Source organism: Colletotrichum spaethianum (assembly GCF_022836535.1).
Source record: "Colletotrichum spaethianum MAFF 239500 DNA, contig21, whole genome shotgun sequence".
Classification (NCBI taxonomy): Eukaryota; Fungi; Ascomycota; class Sordariomycetes; order Glomerellales; family Glomerellaceae; genus Colletotrichum; species Colletotrichum spaethianum.
The window spans coordinates 277312-297785 of NW_026054791.1; the positions used below are offsets into that span (position 1 = coordinate 277312).

The window sequence follows — 20474 nt, forward strand, 5'->3', positions numbered from 1 at the left end:
TAGACTCGTTTTTGACTGCCTTATGTATTCACTCAAAGCTACATGTCTAATCACGGGCGCGTTTCTTGTGTGCAAATTACAGCCAGATTGAAGCAGGCCACCTGACATAACTTTGGTCTTGGTCCATGAATTATGGTGTTGTGGCCTGAAAAGGCTGATATGTCCATGTAAATGACCACCGTTGTATGGCTCTTGGAACATCCTTACTGTAGTTGATGGAAATACTGCATCGCCTGGCTTCAGGTGCATTACGTCCTAGGGTCTGACACAAACGGCACTGGTGTATTAAGCATCAGAGCAACGATCTCGGGTATAATAGAATTATACAGTGAAGAACTTGTATAATTGACTAAATCCCTTGGATGAGTTATTCAAACGTGGTAGTTTCACGTCGGAACAAGATGTCACAAATTCCCTCTGCTCCGTCCCATCTAACATAACAAGCGAATTTGAAAATTTAACCCCACCCATCTTGTTCATTTTTGGCCAATGCAGTTTGAGCATTTGGGAACAAGCTTTCATCTAAATGGCGATCAAATGTTGGTTCCGTGCCTGTGTTTCTTTCACAGCTATGATGAGATCAAGTGTGTCCCATGTGTATCCTACTGTGCCAGCTTTGACCAGCCGATATTGAGGTTATTGCAGTGTTTCACTTCGCAATAGTTAATTCGTGTTAGATGCTGACTCTATGCAAGAACATCATGGCGTGAAACCGCCGCTTAACTCTAGCTTTGGGACCCAACTGACGTGCTGCAAGTACCACAACGGCCATGACGAGTCCAATACCGGCCAGGAAGTTGATTGCTGCATCAATCTCTCTCATCCGGATGTTGACGATGAGCATAAGAGCCAACATGCCGAAAGGCTCCATGGAGACAATGGCATCACAAAAGTTGTCGTGTCTAGGGTATTGCTGCGGCTATACTTCGGGGCACTGATTTGTCTTTGAAGGAAGCAGATGACTCTTGTTCTCTTGTTAGCATAGCCTGCTTCGGAGGGGATACGAAAATCCCGAGTCAAGACTGGGATAAGTCGATGCAAGTTGAACTCCAATTGTGCTAGGTTTCTGGATAATTGTTGTCTGCTGATCAGATTGATGTGCAGATGTCTGTAAGGAGATGGGGAAAGTCTGTAATCAATTACAGTTGTCTTGTTCCACAAACTAAATTCGTCATACATACACTTCCATCGCAATTTCTGAGCCTCTAGCGTCCGAAAAGCCATCATACACAATATTCAATGTGTCAATTTAGGATTCGAACTTGAAGTAATACCTTCCGTTGCTTCTGGGATCACGAGGACCCACCAGAAACAGGAATCAAGTCAATAGTGATGGAGACGCCGCCGCCAAGGTCGCCGCCGATCGAGCGTTCTGGTGTTCCCGACGCGGTGTACAAAGCCAGACGAATTGACTGCCTGGGCTCCTGCTCACCAGAAAGTGTCTCGACGAGCAGGTATCTGGGATCCTCAAATTGGCGGATGGGAACATCAAACGTCCACCGGCCGCCATTGTCACCCTCCGCAGGTCGGTCGTTGATCCCGGCATACGCCTTCTTGAATTCCTCCCTGCTTACATCCACTGCCAGAGAGTGAACGCCAAGTGATCCGCTTGGATGTCTGATATTCTCTGCAACATGGTTGGGTACGCGTAACTCGCGAGGTGTCCGGTCGAAGCACCAGAACGGCAACTCGCCCCTCTCCACATTTCCTTCCGATTCCGCGCCGGCGCCGGCCGGAAGCGCAACAGCCCATTTTAGCTCCTCGCCGTCCGGTCGGATTCTCCCCCCAGGAACGGGGTCATCGTAGATGGCTATTGATTGAGCGTCACGCACACGTTTCTGAATTGCAGCAAATCCCGATTCGTCTTTCAAAGAGTATGCCCAGTCGATGATCGTGCCGTCCGGCTTCGGGCCCCATTTGTGCTTCAGGCGCTCATCCTGACTAAGACCCTCAACGAAAGAGATGAGCTCAAGGTATGTGCCATCGGCAAAGATAATGAGCTTGTTTTCAGTGCGGCCATCAGCGTGGCGACCGCCTGTGAGAATGGTAAACTCGGAGGAGATCCATGAGGGGAGAGAGGCGAGTACTTGGTGGGGGAGAAGAATGACGATGTGGTCGAGGAGGGGTAAACTTGAAGCTTGACCAGCTAAAGAAGCCATTTTTCGAGCAAGATCCTATCCGAGATGCTTGGGAAGAGTATTTTATGTTGATAAATCGGATTGTTGATGTCTCGATTATCATTTCCATTTGATACTCGGGCGTCATCCGATATTTATCGTTTCTTTCCCCGCGCGCCCCACTATGTCACCATTGCAGACAATCATTGCGAAGATACTGATGGAGTCCGTTATCGGGTGAATCAACGAGTGAGGGCAAAGCCAGGTCTGTGAAGTGCGGATTCATTTTGCGATTTCCGCCATGTCCTCGGATTAGATATCGAAAAGCTTCTCTATCCAAATCTTGGTCGTTTCGATCGATTGGTCCTTCATTAGTTTCCTTGTCCAGTAGATCAGAGGTCACGTCGATGACCTAATAAAGGGGTTGAGCTCTTCGCATGGCTTGTGGAGATGTCAGACCAGCAAGGCGCGATCTTGATCTACGATCCTTCAGCCCCTCTTATCGATCTCCTGGCACTTTTTCAAGACTAAGCTCTACTGCCTTTCAGGCCAGTAAAATGTCAGCTTCCTCAATTTCATCTTGTCTCTCTCAGAATGCTGTACTCTTTCCATCAAGATAAACGAATTCCCCAGTGAGCCTGCGTGGATTGCCCTACGAACGTCTAAGGGGCTGTGCGCGTCTGCAGAAATGCCTCGGAGCGGAGAGCGAACTCTTGCAATGCACAATAATATCAAGAAACGACAGAAAAATAAAGCTGCCTAGTATTTACCAATCTTTTCTTGCTTCGAGTCGCAAGATCAGCACCTGTCTCCTCTTGACGAACTCTAGAACTGCGAGAAAGAGAGTGTCTCTTTGACTCTATTAGTGCTTTCGTCAGTGCTAGAAGCCCTGTGAACTCCCACAGGCTATTCCCTGAACGTCCACCAACACACATGATCTACCGCTAGTGATCCATGCTGGCGTCGATTCTGTTTGGCCTCTACCACACTGATCTGACAGATAAAGGAACCCTTGACAAAAGCTTTGATGGGCTGACAGTGATCGAGCCGCTATGTGTGACGTTTTCTCCGAGCACTAGGCAACCACCCCGATTGATGTAGCCTGAACCTTCGGCCCATGCGTCGTCCCTTGTACCTCCTGACATCAAACCATAATCACAGATGTAATTGTTTGCTTCCTTTGATCCTTGTGAGACGGCAGGAAATTTCCATTGTGAATAGAGCCATCTTGCGATATTTGGGTGACAGTCCAAAGCTGACACCATTTGCAACGCTCACTCACTGGAATAATCCGAGTCAGGCCGCATTCAATCGCAAACTGCCAAAACTGGAACGTCGAGTCTCCGCCACCCGGTAAGCCCGGTGCCCCTTACCATTCGTTCCCAAGTCCGTGTGTCCCTTTTCGTCGGCCTGATTGAGGCTGATGTCCCAATTGGGGGCCTCGGGGGTTTCCCTCGCCCTCAATTGCTTAACTTCCACATATTATGGACGGTGGCCACCCCAGCGACAGCCAGCGTGTCTGGGATTCAGCATGGCAGCGGACACGGATCCCTAGCCTATGGTGTAGTACATGAAACTCCGGCCGTCTGATGCAGGCCCTCGTCTGACCGGGCTTGGTGGCGCTTGTCGCATGAATTTCGTAGTACAGAAACGATCATCAGATGACAGAACGGGTCTATCACAGCCCATTTGTGCCCATTATGGGTATGGGAGAAAATCCACATCCATGCCCAATATCGTCTTTCCGTTCGCTCGGGTCGTTTTGAGAGGCTATTCTTGGTATTTCTTATAGACAAGGTAGCGGTTTTGATCGCTTCCTTGTAGTTAATATGTAATGCGGCTGCCCACCGCCCAACCGATCTTGGTCCTCCTCCTCCTCTTTGTGACTTCTTGCAACCATACTCCTTCGGTTTTTTTTTTTGGGTTTTTTGTTTTGCTTCCTTGTAGCCGTTCGCCCCTGTCGATCGCTTCTTCCTTTCTTTCTTTCTCTTCTTCGGATTGAATCCCCTCTTTTGAATATCAACAACTTTCTACGTTCACTTCTTCAGTCGCTTAGGTTCCGAACATGAGTTTAAAGGCGATTACACTTCTTGGGTTTGCGGCAGCGGCAGTCGCTAGGGTGCAGTTCTTGGCAAGTTGAATGATATGCGAAATATGGGATGACGTCTAACCTTGTATCTAGGGAGTCGCAATATCCGGCGGTGACTTTGGTTGCGAGATCGATGTGGGTTGAGCCATCACGGGATCTGTCAAATGACCCAAATCTAACCTAAGATAGGGAAGCTGTCCTTTGGGCAAGGTTCAGCTGCCTCTCAGCTCACTTGGAGGCGGTGATGGCGAAGGCCAGATGAACCATTTTGTCCAAGACGACAAGCTCAACATGTTCCGATTGCGTAAACAATACCCAACACTCTACGGATATTGTATTCGAGCTAATGGTTCATAGCTATTGGCTGGCAGTTCCTCGTTAACAGCCAGTTGGGCGGACAACTCAACTCCAACAACTTTGGCCGCTACGACCAGGTCATGCAAAAGTGCCTCGCAACAGGCGCATACTGCATGCTCGATGTCCACAACTTTGCGCGATGGAACGGCGGCATCATCGGTCAAGGCGGACCGACTGATGACCAATTCGTCTCGCTGTGGACACAGCTCGCACAGAAGTACAAGGCAAACGAAAAGGTCGTCTTCGAGCTCATGAACGAGCCTCACGACCTTGACATCAAGCTCTGGGCGGCAACGTGCCAGAAGGCCGTGACGGCGATCCGACAGGCTGGCGCGACGTCGCAGATGATTCTGCTTCCCGGGACCAACTTCAACTCGGCAGAGTTTCTCGTCAGCAGCGGCAGCGCGGACGCTTTGACGGCGATCACAAACCCTGACGGCACGACAGATAACTTGATCATCGACGTGCACAAATATCTCGACGAGGACAACAGCGGAACACACAAGCCTTGCACGACTGACAACGTGGAGAGTTTCAGGACGGTGGCAGAGTATCTGAGGTCGAAGGGGCGTAAGGGGTTGGTCAGCGAAACCGGTGCCTCAAACGATGCCTCGGTGAGTTTCGGCTTTTAGTGATTTGGGGGAAATTGCGCCTGCTAACAAATTAACAGTGTTTCACGAGCTTCTGCGCGCAAAACACATTTATCAACCAGAACTCCGATGTCTTTATCGGCCTAGTGGGATGGGCCGCTGGCAGTTTCGATACCAATTACATCCTCAGTCTGACGCCGAAGAAGTCAGGCAACAGCTATACCGACAATGACTTGATGAAGCAGTGCGTCCTTGATACGTGGGCGAATACCGAGCAAAACGTGTCGGTGCCAGCGACGACCAAGTCTCAGCCCGTCGCTTCTGTGGCGCCCACCAAGATTCCAAGTGCAGCGCCAAATCCAGCACCCAGTTCAGCACTGAGTTTAGCACCGAGTTCCGCACCCGCCGCGGCTCCGATCACAGCGTCGACGAGCGAGGAGGCAGGTATCGCTCCCCCAACAACTATCGTCAGCATGCCTAGCACATTGTTGGTAGATCCTTCCACGCCGACACCACCGGCGCCAACCGGTTCTCGTAGGAATGGGACAGCAACTACAAGCTTGCCGACCGTTCCAACGGCTGCAGGTTCAAGAATAGATGTGGCCGGAAGCTTGATTAGTGTCGGCTTTCTGTTCACCTTGTTCTTTTAAAGGGTACATGTAGACCCATAGTTTCAAAATCAAAGAGAAATTTTTGTCAATAGACTTCGACGAGGAAAGCGAACCACTCTGCATGCGTCTTCTTGCAGTATCAAATAAGAGGCCATCGATATCACTAAAGCATTGTTATGACCTAGGCAATCACACCCCGATTTTTTAGTGTTTTTTTATAATTTTTTATGAAGGCTAGTACCCTTTAATTTCGGACATGACTGTGACTAGTTTTCAAAAGATTATGGAATCGTAGACTTTACCTATAAAAGGACGAGCTTAACCCTCTAAATGACATCTAACAGTCCGCGAACATAGTGGGTCTCGGCGACGTCTACCTTGGGTTGAGTAACATATAAAAAATGGAGAATTGACCGAACGCCTGGATCTTAGGCTGCGGCTCGCTACCTATGATCGGTCAGAATGTGTTGCACATGGCACACCCTTCTTCTTCCGAAATGAAGAACGAGGCCTTGTCTTGGCGATGATCGTCCACACTCGTTAGCTTCAAGATTACTAGTAAAACCCTTGAATCCTGTCGAAACAATTTCCAGAATAAACCTAAACAGTTAGATCTATGGAAGACCACCAAACTTACCAGAACGATCTTCTCATCGACATCGTTTTCACATCTTAGTGACGATGATATGTCATGTTGACCTTGAAACCACCATCTACTGGGTGTTTATCGACGGCCCGGCTTTGAGCCGTCTACACGTGAACTCTGGCCATACATGAACTGAACTAATGCGTCACCTGATATCGGTTTACTTCATCCTTTCTGTGGCTTGCAGCAGCCTCGTTCACTGAACACTTTCGGCGAAGACAGCGAATCTCGTTATATTAAAGCACGTTTGTTCCACATTTTCCTATCATCCACTCTCAAGCCACCGAGTGAGATCCGACGGACGTACTGCACTTAGGCAACCAACAACAACGCAAGTGATTTGCTTTAATACATCAATTTTCATCCAACAACTATGTGCATCACTGCATTCCGTCCCTTTCCGCTGCTGCCGACAGAGCTTCGAGACAGAATCGGGGACCTTGCAGTTCGTCCGGCCGGTCTCTGTGGTGTTCATTACTTCTCTTTTTATTATAATCGCATCGTACCATAAAAGACCAAACGCCATATGATGGTTTCTCACAAGCGCCAGTGGGATATTCTTGGCCCTCCACTCCCGGCCAACGATGCGGTACCGGGAAGTTAGGACCCTAACCAGTCCACTTACGCCATCGACGCAAGTTTCTGGACTACCTGCAAAGAGTCTCGTGCATTCATGCATCGCCGATACAAGCTTGACGACTGGACCGACCACTACGATAATCAAAACCGACGACAGTCCGCCATGGTTCTAGTATGGTCCGACTTCGACATTCCGAGCAAGGATTACGATGACGTGCCGGCTATATTTCCGATTGAAGATGACGATAAACGACAATATATAACCATTCTGCCGAAAAAAAGACCTCGTAATAATACAGGCGTGGGAAGTTCTCAACTTTTCATCGTTGTACAGTGGCGCCCTCTTTTCGTCGATGCAGTATGGCTTCGTCAGCTTCAAACACGTTGCTGTGGAGTTCGACCCGTTGTGGAGCTACGACGAGCTAGATCAATATCAGCAAGAGTGGAAAGAAAACAATGTAAATTGCATAGAGAAGTTAGATACGCCAAGATAGGCAACATACGACCAGTTAGTGAATGCCATGAAATCTATGCTTTTCACAAATCTGTATATGATCGACCTTCGTCTCCGTCCGAAAGCTACAGTCCTCAATGAACGATGCACGAAGCTGGCCTCGAAGCCAAACAGGGCAAGTCGGATCATTTTCCGAGATAACGGCTACAAGTACTCCCAGTTGCGGGGAAAATTCATTGAAGATGCCTGGGGATATAAGACAGACGAAGAGGCTGAACAGTGTTGGAACTTTGTTCGGAAGCTCAATGATGTGTGTAGAGAGCAACTCTATCAGGAGCAGCTGGAAGGCCTCGAAAAGGGCGAAGAGGACGACCCTGGTCATCTCTTGTATCATGACTGGGGAGTTTTCGCGTGTGAGAAAGATTGTTAAGGTTGTAAAATATTCCTGCAGCCAGTAAATTCATCATTTTCCAAAGTCGTTTCACCTCCGAACATAGTACTCATTAAGTGAGTGAAATTTTGCTCTGGTTATATGCCCCCTTCCCGGGTAGACGTGGTTCCATCTGTTCGCTCCACTTTCTGGTTGCCGGTATCTTCTCAACTCAAGCAACTCCAATAAATCCAAGTGAACTACTTGCATAGGAGCCGTCTTAAAAATTGCTTTTGGCCTGCGATATTCTTTTCAAACGCAATGCCACCCTTATATAAGTCGAAGTGACCCCCTCCAACTCTCAAGGCCTCTCCTAGAGGTGCCCGTCTGACGCACTCTTCGGCAGCATTCAACGAGGCCTCATTATCCCATGTTGGCAGAATAACTAGGTATGGGCGGGTGCTCTTGTGAATTTGCAACAATGGTCGAGAAAACATGATGCTCAATAGAGACCGCCCAGCGATGATATTGGGCCAGTCTTCGCCGTTGTCAGGTGTCAGGCGAGCCCAGCCCTCCGCTGCCTCTTTTGAAGCCATGACTGCTGCGGTTGAGCCGTCACTAACCAGGTCGACATACTGTGGTTCTTTGGCACCCAGCAAGTATGATCCCAAGATGTCAGCGGCAGCCGTGGTTGCCAGTCTCAACGACCGAGTCAAAGGCATTTGCAACACACCAGCAAGTCCATCCACCAGTGGGCACTGCGCAATACCCGCTGCCAATTCGTGATCCTCGGCCATCAAAGCTGTAGTATGCATACCGCCAAAACTGCTCCCCCAAGCAACAATACTAGAAGAGTTAACCCAGTCGCTCTGCTCGGGCTCGCGCACCCATTTTATAACGTCTCGGAAGTCTTGTAGCTGATGTTGCACGTTAAGCACGTTTCGCGGAGAGCCTTCACTTTCGCCGAAACCGATATAGTCGAACGTGACTGCTGCGTAACCCTCAGAGGTGAACTCGCTTGCAAATGGCGATAATCCGGCTGCCTTTATAGCCCCGATACCGTGTCCCATCACGACTGTGGGTAAAGGCTGTTTCATTCCATTGGGTTTGTATATAGAGATTGCAACTTTGAGACCATTACGACTCGATGTGATGAATCGGTCTTCTATGGTGTGTCCCATGTTGGCGATGGGGACTAGCTTGGTCTTCGTGCAGCTGTCAGGGACAAATGGGGAAGTAACAACTACAGTAGTAAAGGTTGCTTCACGAAGTGATAGGTCAATGGCTGGAAGTACTCGTTTGGAGTGATAGTGCCATTTATCTATTTCTCGAAACCTCTAGCTTCTGCGCTCGAGAAGTTTCGCGTCTCACAGACACAGTATCATCTGCACGGACACTCTAAGCCTCGGCCCATCGTGCGGAGTTGATACCCCAGTGACGACGCTACCTGAACTTTCTTTGCCAATGCACTTGCGGGGAAGTTTCTAACGGAAGCTGCCGCCGAGTCTGATTTCCATCCGTTGATCCGATTGCTACATGAACCAAGACAAGACACAGGTGTGAGCTTGAAAATTGACATCTCGGTCGCATCTAGCATGCGCATCATACGCCTTCCTCAATCCCAGGTTTTCTCAACTGGTCAGCTACGATGTCATCCTTGACAAATGAGCAATCTCGCGATGTCTTTGGCAGGCTTAAAGAATACTTCCGAGGTTTGAGGTCTTTTGGAGTCTTGAGGCTGATCACTCGGCGTGGCTGGCCAAGACTTGTCTTGTCCCTCTTGCTCGGAATCGCAGCGATCCGACGGGTAAACAGGTTGTTGAGTCTGGCCACTCTCAACAACTTCACTCAAGATAAGTACGACTGGAGAAGGGAGTTGGTGGTTGTTACCGGCGGTTCTGGTGGTCTCGGGGACAGACTTGTTCGTAAGTTAGCGAAGAACTGTGTTAAGGTGGTCAATCTTGATATTGTTCCTCCAAAGGAGCCGCTGCGTAAGTACTAGCCTTATGTTGTTTCCTAACTCCCATGCTCTGCTGACAACGGATAAAGCATCGAACGCATACTTTTATGAAACGGATATCACCAATTCCAGGTCCATTAAGGAAGTCGCGGACCAAATCCGCCGAGATCATGGTGAGCCTACAGTACTAGTGAATAACGCGGCAGTCATGAAACTGGCTTCCATCCTTGACGAGACTGAGGAACAGATCCGCCAAGTCTTTGATGTCAACATCGTTGCAAACTTCCTTCTGCTCAAAGAGTTCCTTCCTGCAATGATCAGAAACAACCATGGTCATGTTGTTAATGTTGCAAGCATGGCAAGTTTTGTTACCGGCGTGAACAACGTCGACTATGCGTGCTCAAAAGCCGGGACCCTAGTCCTACATGAAGGTCTTATGCAGGAGCTGCGGCATCAATACAAGGCACCAAAAGTCCGCACGAGGTAAGGCAAAGGCGAATATATTGTCAACATAATGCCTAAGACGCTAACAGCTTCACTTTCTGCCAGTATCATTCATCCAACCTACATCAGAACAGCCCTGATTGAGAAGGCTCAAGGCTCGGGGTCTTTCAAGTCGAAGATACTGGAACCCGAACCTGTTGTAGACGCCATCTTCAAACAGATCATGTCTGGACGTAGTGGCAATCTCTATTTGCCAGAAGGTTACCGTAATGTTGCCGGGGCGCGGGGTTGGCCCTACTGGGCCCAGGAGGCTCTCAGGAACCAGCAGAAGGAGGTCCTCTTGTGTCGTCTTGACTCTTGAGCTGTAATACAAAAGTTTGGTCCCGGAATTCAAGGTGGCAGAACCTTTGTAGAAGCTCTAATAGCCGCACAAGCTTTACGTCAACTAGTTCCTTGAGGTTTTCTCGCATGCGAGATATATGTCTTTATTAGCATTGTTGAAGGCTGTAATGGAAAACTCGAACTGCCTAGGTAAATCGTCTTTCTTTGCATACTCCGTCGCAGTCCAGATATTAGATCAATGTGATAGGCTGTCCCTATCACTGCAGACTTAATGACTACCGCTTTGTGCAGTAGTCTCGTTGCGCATCTGCATAGTCGTCTTGTATGTCTTGAACTTTCTGGCCGGAACACCCTTTGTAAACATCTCATCAAGCTCCTCGTAAGAGCGACCGCCGGTTTCAGGCTGGAAATACCAAAGGTAAAGAAGAGAAAAAAAGCATAATCCGCCAAAAATGAAGGCAATCTTGGCGCCCAAGTTGGCCTTGTCTGGGTTGAACATGTATGGGATAACAAACTGCCACATGACATTGATAGAATTCTGCGATGCGTACCCGATGGCAACAGTCTTTGCTCGAAGTCGAGACGTCGAGGTTTCTGCTAGAAGAGAGAAGGCAGTTGATCCAATGGAGACGTTGTACCACCAGCTGTATATAAGAATGAAGGCCACAGTCCCCTTGATCATGGGCTGGGTGGTGCCAGTTCCCAGTCCTCCCGTGATGAAAAGGAACACCGTAAGGATACCGAGGCCGTAGAGCGTAAGGTTTCTTCGACCGACTTTATCGATAACAGCGGCTGCCATCAAGTTACCTACAATAGACAGAACAGGTTGGGCAATTTGAAGCTGGTAGCTCATGGAAGTGGAGTAGCCAGCCAGTTGAAGATAGTAGGTGAAGTAGCCGGCAACCTACGCATGTAGTTTAGTATGAGTGCAAGTCAGGAAGAAACGTTCGTTCTTACCCATGCGATGCCGCTAAAAGCTTGAATGATTAATGGCATGATACTAATGATGGTTCTCCGCAAATTAGACTTTTTGAAACACTCCACATATGTGACGCCATCTGTCTCTCTGCGAACTTCTTCCAATGTACGTTCGATTAGAGCAAGCTTCGCTCTTCCTTCGTTACCCGCATGGCCAAGTCTGCCTAGACTTTTGAGGGCTTCTTCCTTCCTACCTTTAGATACAAGCCACCATGGGGACCTAGTACGGTTAGTTTGGCTTGGTCAAGTTAACCAAATACAGGAGGCTAGGTTTACTCGGGCATAAATGGCCAAAGAATGGCCGCAACTCCTGCAAAGCCGAACTGGCAACAGAACACTGTGCGATACGCCCAACGCGACTGGACTGTCCCCGTATAGTTGGTGACGATGAAAGCAACCAATGGCCCAATGCCGTACGCTACACCAACACCACAGGTGAAGATACCACGCAAGGCCAAAGGAGTAATCTCGCCGATGTACGAGACCATGATCGTGCCGACTGCACCTACCATAAAACCATTGAGAAGCTTACCGGCAAAGAAAACAGCATTTGTAGTTGCGATGAACTCGATGGCAACTGCAACAAAGGATATGAGGAGGGCGAGGGCAAGGACCTTTTTTCTTCCGATAAAATCGGCCAACTCAGCGGAGGCAATTGATGAGATCACAGCTCTACAAACGGAAGTCAGCCTTTAACTGTGAACATCTAATGAACTTTCTTCTTGTCACTCACGTTGCAACGGGGGCGCCGCTGAATGAAGATTGCCACACAGCTGGAAGGACGTAGTTGCCCTCAAACTCGTATCCAAAGTCCTTTCGGAACTCGGGAATACCTACGACAGCCCCTGCGGCCTGAACGTCGAAACTGAGGAGAATAATAGTCCAGCAGGCGTAAACACACCATGCAGATGCCCATGGGTATCGAACGAAGGACTTCCATATGCCTAGTTCATGGTCTTCAAAGTCGGCCGCCTGGGCCAGCGCTGAGTCGGCGCTTAATTCGACATGTTTGGTGTGCGAGTCTACTTTTTCGGCTTCAAAGCCGTTGTTGTGAGTAGCCATTACGATTGATCAAAGCCAGGAACAAAAGCAAAATGAGAAGTAGTGTTCCAAGTGGCCGGCGTCCTTGACATGACCTCGACCTTGATTGTGTGCGGAAACAGACGTTTAATAGGCGATGGAAAATCAGTAAATAGAACAAAGAATGGTGCAGCGCTACCCCAGGATAATGACGAACAGAGTTTCTGGGGTATATCGTAACTCCCTTGGCTGTCTAGAAGGAGTCTTCCGACGGCATGGTTCCTGGGAACCGTTCGATTACAACCATGTCCCCATGGGGTATCAAGATCTTGCGGAGGTGGGGTAGGACAAGGTTGTGCCAAGATACTTGAATTTTACAGTACCATGTAGGTATCTTGAGGCTCTAAACTCCTCTTTCGTAATAGGTCAAGATGGATCAACAGGGAGTGGGGGGTTCCGCGTTCCGTTGCGTGGCTCATATTGCCTATTACGGATGAGTCCAACTAGCTTCGGATCAGGCGCCATTTTAACCTCCAGTCCCACATCCGGGACTTCTCCCCTCCCCAAGAGTTCGTAAGAGCTTCTGGCTGCCTCTTTCGATAATGAAAAGCGGTTGTATTTGGACGGTTTGTGGTTGGCGCCAAGATTAAGGTTCGGTGTACTAAATGGATAGGTTCCCTCATCTTAAAATGCCCCTCAAGTTCAATAACTATTAGAACGGCAAGAATAAAACTTGGTCGATACCCAACATCAGGCTGAACTATTGGAAAACGGTTTAGTCAGCCTCAAATTTGAAGCCCAAGCCAATCCGTACCACTTCCGAGCAGCAAACCACAACTTGAAGGAAACCAACAACCCCCGCTCCAAATGGCCGCGTCAAAACTCGCAGGAATAGCGTCCCTTACTCAATTTCCATCGAAGCCGCGAGTCTTGATCTTGACAGATATCACTAACGAGCCTGATGATGCAGAATCGTTCTGCAGATATCTCACCTACTCCAATCAGTTCCGCACCGAAGGCATAGTCGCCGTCACATCCACATGGCTCAAGAACAAGGTGGCGCCGCAGAACCTCCACGAAATTGTTGACGCATATGAGAAAGTTGTTGATAACCTCAACGCCCATGCTCACCCAGACTCACCTTACCCCTCAGCGCAGAACTTGCGGAACCTTATCAAGTCCGGCCCTCCGGTGAGTCGATTTTTTCGTTTACCGCGAGCGCTTATCGCTGGTTTGCTAACTGGACGGCTCGATAGGTATATGGCATGGAGGCAGTTGGTGACGACATCTCACTTAGCGAAGGGGCTGAGTTGCTTCTTGAGCAACTCAGCACGCCGGAAGATAGCCCGCTCTGGGTGCTCGTGTGGGGCGGTGTCAATGTGCTTGCGCAGGTTCTTCACAATATTCGAAACCGGTCAGACGCTGCCAGGCTGCGTGAAAAGCTACGCGTCTACACGATTTCCGATCAAGACGATTGCGGAGGATGGATTCGTCAACAATGGCCAGAGATCTTCTACATATGTTCCATTCACGGCTGGAATCAGTACCAATGCGCTGCATGGACTGGAATCTCGGCCCCTTGCTCCGGTGATGTAGGAGGGCCAGACGGTTCCAAAGTGACACACGAATGGGTCGAAGAAAACGTCCAAATCGGTCCTCTGGGCGCTGCATACCCCAACTTCGAGTTCATTATCGAAGGTGACACGCCTACTTTTCTTTATCTTGTCCAAAATGGCCTTGGCGTACCAGATGAGCCTACCTACGGATCCTGGGGAGGCCGTTACATTCCGGTCAATGTTAGCCCAAAGGGCCTGTCTTCTAGGGGACACTTTGCCGATGCAATAGACACAGTGACTGGTGTGGACGGCAAGCTGCACAGGTCCAATCAGGCCACTATCTGGCGTTGGAGGAACACATTCCAAGACGACTTCGCTGCGCGTATGCAGTGGACCTTGACCTCTGATTTCAGTAAAGTCAACCACCACCCCGTCGTCTCAGTAAACGGTGAGTTTGGATTTGCACCAATTTACGTCGAGGCTGATGCCGGAGGTGGCGTGTCTTTCGATGCATCCGAGAGCTACGACCCCGATGGCGATAAGCTCGACTTCAAGTGGTACCAATACCGCGAGCCCAGCTCGCTTCAGACGTATCACGGCCTCGAGGTGTCCGATATTGAGATCAAGCCACTGAACGACGATGGTAGCAAAGTGGAGGTAAAAGTTCCTCCAGCGGAAAAGTCGTGCATAGTGGTCAGAGAAAGAATTCCCCTTGAGCGAGGCCTCCCTCTCCACCTGATTCTCGAAGTCAAGGACAATGGCATACCCTCTCTGACGAGCTATCGCCGAGTAGTCATTCATCCCATTGATAAACAATTCGGCTCAAAGAAATAGAGATAACGCTGTAAAGATTAGGATAACCCGGTTGACACCACACGATCAACTGTAGCAGCGTTGCAAGTCTGATCTGGTGCTGCGTTTCAGTGTGACACCCCAGTACATTCACTACGACCGCAGTTAAAACTCTTGTATGACCGGTATTCAGGTCACTAGGGGAGCCTGTGAACTCTCGAGAGACCGCAGGACTTTGTGTCTAGTCAAGCTTAAATACAAACCTCGAGTATATGTTTAACACTGGAAAGGTTCTAAGTGTTGTCTGGGATGTATCCAACTAAATGACTGCCAACTTCTCGATACCTTCCTCCTCACTATCGCCTATACGTCCCCGGCGGTCACACCCAAGCCCCACGAGCGGTTAAAGAATGAACTGGCACTCGTGAGAAAAGTCAGTGGCAGTCGTTGCGACCAGGTAGGTCATCAATACTCCCGGTGTCGGGGACACATCATAGACGTGCGCAAAGACGTAGGAGTAATTATTTGAGGCGACTCAGTGGGTCTTACCCTCCAACCGGCCCTTTCTGTGAAAGTATCCGAGGTAAGATGCAACTTCCGGATGTTTACCTCGTCTTGGTATAAGGCTGAGGAATAGGTAAGCCGCTGGACGAAACAATAACACTTGAGTTTAAAGAAACATCACACTGCAAAATTATGAGTTCCTGACCTGCATTTCTGTACCATGCGGAACTTCTTGGGGATTCCAAGTGATAGCGCCCTTTCACTACTCAGCCCAACAATAGGCAGTGGGTCGACTTACCTACTCCGGCCAAGTATCGTCCCAAGAACCCCGGATCAGACTCACAATCTCTGCAGCATATTCCCCGGATTTCGGGCTTCATTGGCCTTGCGTACGGAAGGCCTCAGGAAGGAGAGTGTCAAAGCCACTTTTTTTTCAATATGGAAACGGTAGGTGTGCTTGATTTCATAGCGTCTACCTCACTGAAGTAAATGCACCTACCTCACTAAAGCAATAGCGCCTACCTCGCTAAGGTAATGCGCCTACCTCACTAAAGTAATAACGTCTCTTACTATGATGCACGTACTTACCTAATGTACCATAGCCCCTTTTGCAAACTCACTTGTATAATGATGCAGCCAATCAGAACCCGTTAATCATCTAAACGATGGATCCCACTATGCACCTAACCCAAAAGCAGATTACACGATATGCGTAGGTGCAGTAAGTAAAAAGTAGTTTTGACACTCTCCTTCTTACGGCCTTCCGTACTTGCGTTTCCGCCAATCCCGCTCGGGCTAAAAACACGCCTGCGCTTCTTTTCTTGAATTCTTTCTTGGCTTCATCTATTACAATCTTCTCGCTCATCTCCACCTCGAGTTACAACAGCTTGTGTACATGCCCAAGATGGTGCGCTTCAATACGAACACAGATATCCCCGATCTTTCAGGCAAGGTCATTCTTGTTACCGGGGGCAACATCGGTCTAGGAAAGGAGACGATCACCCAGTTCAGCAAACATAACCCAGCCCACATATATCTCGCAGCGAGGAATGAAACCAAAGCCCTGGCTGCAATCGAGGATATTAAGAATGCAGTACCGAATGCAGCTCCTATTACGTTCTTGGAGGTTGACTTGACGTCGTTCGAGAGCATCAAACGCGCTGCGAAAGAGTTCCAATCCGAATCGGAGACCCTGCACATCCTCGTCAACAACGCAGGTATTATGGCCTGGCCGCCCAATACAACCAAGGAGGGCTACGAGATTCAATTCGGCACAAACCACATGGGCCATGCTCTTTTAACCAAGCTGCTGCTGCCCACCTTGCAACACACCGCCAAAACCAGCCCAGACAAGGACGTGCGCATTATCTCACTCTCCTCGGCGGCAGAGAGCTGGGTTCCGAGTGACCTTTACACTTTTGACGACCTCAAGACCGACATGGCATCTACCGGAACCTGGACCCGCTATGGAGTCTCAAAAGTTGCCAACATTCACCACTCCAGGGCTCTCGCAAAGCGATACCCTGAGATCCGCTGCATAGCTGTCCATCCGGGAGCTGTGAGCACGAATCTCACCAGCGGACTTGCAGCTAGCTGGCCAATAATCAAACCATTAATGAGCATTGCTTCATGGCTCACCTTATCGTCTGTCGCCAATGGCGCCAAGAATCAGATCTGGGCTTCGGTCAGCCCGGATGCTGAGACCGGCGTGTTCTATTGGCCGGTGGGCGTCAAGGGAAAAGACTCCAAGCACGCAAAGGATGAAGAGCTTAGCGAGAAGTTGTGGGAGTGGACCGAGAAAGAGCTGGAAGCACACTCTTAATGTTTGGGTCAATTCAGTGTTACGAAAGCTCTCGCGAATATGGATGTAAGACGCAATGTAATTTTGGTTGTTGTGGATATATCGTGATAACAATCACTGGTATTCTGTGTATCAATCAGCTCAATTATCACCATGACTTATTGTTCATTGTATATGTTCCGATGCTTGAACACTCAGAGCTGTTAGGTTCATGGACTTATGGAAATGCAAATGCTGGGAATTCGATGAAGCAGCAATATTGATGCATCTATTAGAGTTGGTGATTCAATAACAATTCATTCTGTTTATTATGCTTCGTTCTACATCCTGCTAAACGTGCCAACAAGGCGCTATTTGCCGCGTCTTGGCTTTGGTCATGTTCCAAGAAAGCAATCATTGAGCAGTCTCATGGTACATTGGCTCGCTTACGTAGTTCGCCTTCACATTTCCGTTTAGAGACTTTCAGTCATCACGTCGACTCGTATGCTCCAGATCTTTAAGGGCGCATCCTCCCACGCCGTCGACGTATTTCATACCCGATTTGGATACATAAACAAGTCATATGACTGATGTTCATCGCATGATAGCTTGAAGTACAATGGTCACGGTCTCCCATGCATTACCTATGATGTTCGCTGTCGTACATTCGACCAAGACATTAATAGGATATACAAACAAGATATACCATCGGGCTGAGATGCTTCCGTTGTTCATAAGCAAACATGAGTAGAGCTGATTTTCAATTTGTTCTATAATACTTAATCGTGACTGTCGAGCCTTTTCATTATGGCCAAACACGGTATGGGTTTTTGAAATAAAAAGTTCAACCAGAAATTTCCCGACATGATTTTTCATCCGCGACGTTTACGGAATCATTCACGATTATTTCCTCCAAATGAAGTTGTTGCGTTGCGTTCGATTTCGCTACCAAGTCTGTCTTGTGCAGAGTCATGATTTGCTGACAAGTTCTTCAATATGCCAGAACAGTGTACCAGAATGAACTTGTCGCCGAGGTAGGTGGCAAATGGTAACCTGTGTGTTATCATGCTTCTTTGCAAAGATCGCTCGGGAAACCCCTCGGGCATAAAGACGATCGTGGTAGATTTCGACTCTGCCGACGACGCATTGACAGTTTCTTCTAGGGGGCAGGACTTCGTAGTTGATGCAACCTCAATAAAGGAACTATGTTATCCGTACGCCTGATGGGCACCAAGCCAGGCCCGGTGTGAAGTAATTCATTCCAGTTTGAGTTTGCGCCGCCCCTATCAAATTTAAGGTTCGGTCTCTCCCGGGATTCCAAGGAAAATACCACGGCACTGGACAATCTCCGGAAATTTATGTGCGAAGAAAAACTGTCCCTCCAGTCGATGTCGAACACCACGCTGCTAGACTGGAGCCTCCAAGCTGGATTCATGAATATTGACTTGTTGGAAAGAACGTAAACCTGGTGAGCGACAGCAATTCTCGGGTCTACTGCACCCTTTTTTTGTTTATCACCATCGCTGTCGTCAAAGCTATCATCGGGTTGGAGGCGACAAAGCATCATGTATGTTACGTGTAATCGCAATGTTTTATGCGAGCCAGGTGGGCATAGTGGCTTTGGCAAGGGAAGCTTGGGCAATGAAGGTTGACAGACAACTACCACAGACACGAGTAGAGCTTTTGAGAATACTTGTTTTGACTGGTCTGCCGGTCAAATTTGTTTAGAAGTGATTGGTGATATGGTTCTTTCCGCGACCTCGAATCCGAGTCACGTTGAGAAGGTTGAGCATAACGGCAATACCTCTCTCAGCGTCAACTCTTTTGCTGATGACAAGGTCAAGCAGACCGTTATAGACACATGTTTGCAGGTCAAAGCAGCATGGCTGGTGATGCCGCCTGACATCGAGCTTTCCTAAAATCAGATAAGAAAAATTAACAATAACCTCGCCCTCGAGAGCTTGTTGATGCAGTTACATATACCGAGAACCGCACATTGGATGTCTTTCCAGCACATTGGGAGTAATTTGCTTTCAGTTCAGTTGCTTACTGCAAGCCCTATGACAACTAAAGCCCACCCATCTGCTTGCTTGTACATCAATCCTCAAGCTCTATCGTTAGATCCAACAATTCGCGGCAATCGTTGAAATGCTTTCCTTACATAAGGAAGCCCGTCAGCCAGCCCGGGCTTGGTTCTTTAATCCAGTTTGGTCCTATCTTCCACAGCTCTATGGCCTATCGGAGGCAGTTCCAGGGTCTCAGCTCTTGCAGCCTTGTACTAATGAGGAAAGGATAGATGATTTTGAATCCATATCCTAGCCAGTGTCACTCGCAACAAATCGAGCTATGGACGCACTGATGGACTGATGGGCGGCCTGATGAGCTGGCTGATGGCAACTGACTCGCACCCCTGACACGCGGGAATGCCGGCTACTAGCATTCGGAAAGACTCGCCCGCAGCTAGTCCTCAATTCAGGGACCGTGCGGCTGTTTGCCCGTACAGTTGCCAAGATATTTACAACGAATGCGACAGGTCCTGCACCTGGTGTAATTCGGTACATATTCAAACTCACTCCGAGAGCAGATAATGATATGTCTTTACCTAATGAGGATTTGGTATCCAATAGACCAAGCGACTGATTAAATAGAAAAAAGACTTAAAGACTGAATGAAAACTTTATTATCACCTCAGCCTGCCACCCAGCCGTGGTCTGGTGCCTAATGAGGACCATCAACTCAAATTATCTGTATCGCATCATGCATGCATGTTGGCCCCATCCTCAGCATTTCCGGCCTTGGCGCAGAGATCTGACATGCTCTAGTAAGATCAGCATGTCAGCTCCCAATGTTGTATCTCAAATAGGGATTTATGCCGTTGGGGAAATAACCGAATGCTTCTTCTTCAAACTAGCAGCCGCAATGCTCTGCATATCATGTATCCACGCAAAGTAAAAACAAAACGGGGACACTTCTCCAGGGCCCCTTAATTGTCCTATAGTATCTCAATCCTTTTCATGCCTGAACCACACATAATGACCTTTTCAGTTTATTCTTCGCCCATTTGTCTTTGTTACTGCATCATTTTGAATTTGTATTAATCAGCTGAACGCAGGAAAATGAAGTTAGTAGGTAGAAAGTTGAGGTTGTGTCGGTAGCAGAAAACTTATCTGATTTTTGTCATTCGCGTGGTATCTGGCAACTTTCCTGGATTATACCCTAGCAATACGGAGCCCGCCGGTCTCCATAACATTTCGTCAGCGGTATATCGCTAAAGCATTAGAATGG

At 48.5% G+C, this 20474-nt stretch overlaps 8 protein-coding genes across 8 annotated transcripts; 3 read left to right on the forward strand and 5 right to left on the reverse strand.

Moving 5' to 3' along the window:
- Positions 1-673: 673 nt before the first annotated feature.
- Positions 674-871, reverse strand: ColSpa_08037 (uncharacterized protein; the record flags this gene model as incomplete). Its single annotated transcript, XM_049274249.1, has 1 exon — positions 674-871. The coding sequence occupies one exon, from the start codon at positions 869-871 to the stop codon at positions 674-676; it is 198 nt and encodes a 65-aa protein (XP_049130206.1).
- Positions 872-1292: 421 nt separating this feature from the next.
- ColSpa_08038 (uncharacterized protein) lies at positions 1293-2159 on the reverse strand (the record flags this gene model as incomplete). The annotated part of the gene is made up of 1 exon (XM_049274250.1): positions 1293-2159. One exon carries the CDS (start codon positions 2157-2159, stop codon positions 1293-1295), a length of 867 nt encoding a protein of 288 aa, XP_049130207.1.
- Positions 2160-8073: 5914 nt separating this feature from the next.
- ColSpa_08039 (putative protein in traX-finO intergenic region) lies at positions 8074-8883 on the reverse strand (the record flags this gene model as incomplete). The annotated part of the gene is made up of 1 exon (XM_049274251.1): positions 8074-8883. One exon carries the CDS (start codon positions 8881-8883, stop codon positions 8074-8076), a length of 810 nt encoding a protein of 269 aa, XP_049130208.1.
- A 578-nt stretch (positions 8884-9461) lies between these two features.
- Positions 9462-10578, forward strand: ColSpa_08040 (dehydrogenase RED2; the record flags this gene model as incomplete). The annotated part of the gene is made up of 3 exons (XM_049274252.1): positions 9462-9804; positions 9863-10256; positions 10347-10578. 3 exons carry the CDS (start codon positions 9462-9464, stop codon positions 10576-10578), a joined length of 969 nt encoding a protein of 322 aa, XP_049130209.1.
- A 249-nt stretch (positions 10579-10827) lies between these two features.
- Positions 10828-11555, reverse strand: ColSpa_08041 (maltose permease MAL31; the record flags this gene model as incomplete). Its single annotated transcript, XM_049274253.1, has 2 exons — positions 10828-11463; positions 11517-11555. 2 exons carry the CDS (start codon positions 11553-11555, stop codon positions 10828-10830), a joined length of 675 nt encoding a protein of 224 aa, XP_049130210.1.
- Positions 11556-11809: 254 nt separating this feature from the next.
- ColSpa_08042 (maltose permease MAL31) lies at positions 11810-12599 on the reverse strand (the record flags this gene model as incomplete). The annotated part of the gene is made up of 2 exons (XM_049274254.1): positions 11810-12209; positions 12271-12599. The coding sequence occupies 2 exons, from the start codon at positions 12597-12599 to the stop codon at positions 11810-11812; spliced, it is 729 nt and encodes a 242-aa protein (XP_049130211.1).
- Positions 12600-13424: 825 nt separating this feature from the next.
- ColSpa_08043 (uncharacterized protein) lies at positions 13425-14947 on the forward strand (the record flags this gene model as incomplete). The annotated part of the gene is made up of 2 exons (XM_049274255.1): positions 13425-13748; positions 13814-14947. The coding sequence occupies 2 exons, from the start codon at positions 13425-13427 to the stop codon at positions 14945-14947; spliced, it is 1458 nt and encodes a 485-aa protein (XP_049130212.1).
- A 1366-nt stretch (positions 14948-16313) lies between these two features.
- ColSpa_08044 (putative oxidoreductase) lies at positions 16314-17231 on the forward strand (the record flags this gene model as incomplete). Its single annotated transcript, XM_049274256.1, has 1 exon — positions 16314-17231. The coding sequence occupies one exon, from the start codon at positions 16314-16316 to the stop codon at positions 17229-17231; it is 918 nt and encodes a 305-aa protein (XP_049130213.1).
- Positions 17232-20474: the final 3243 nt, after the last annotated feature.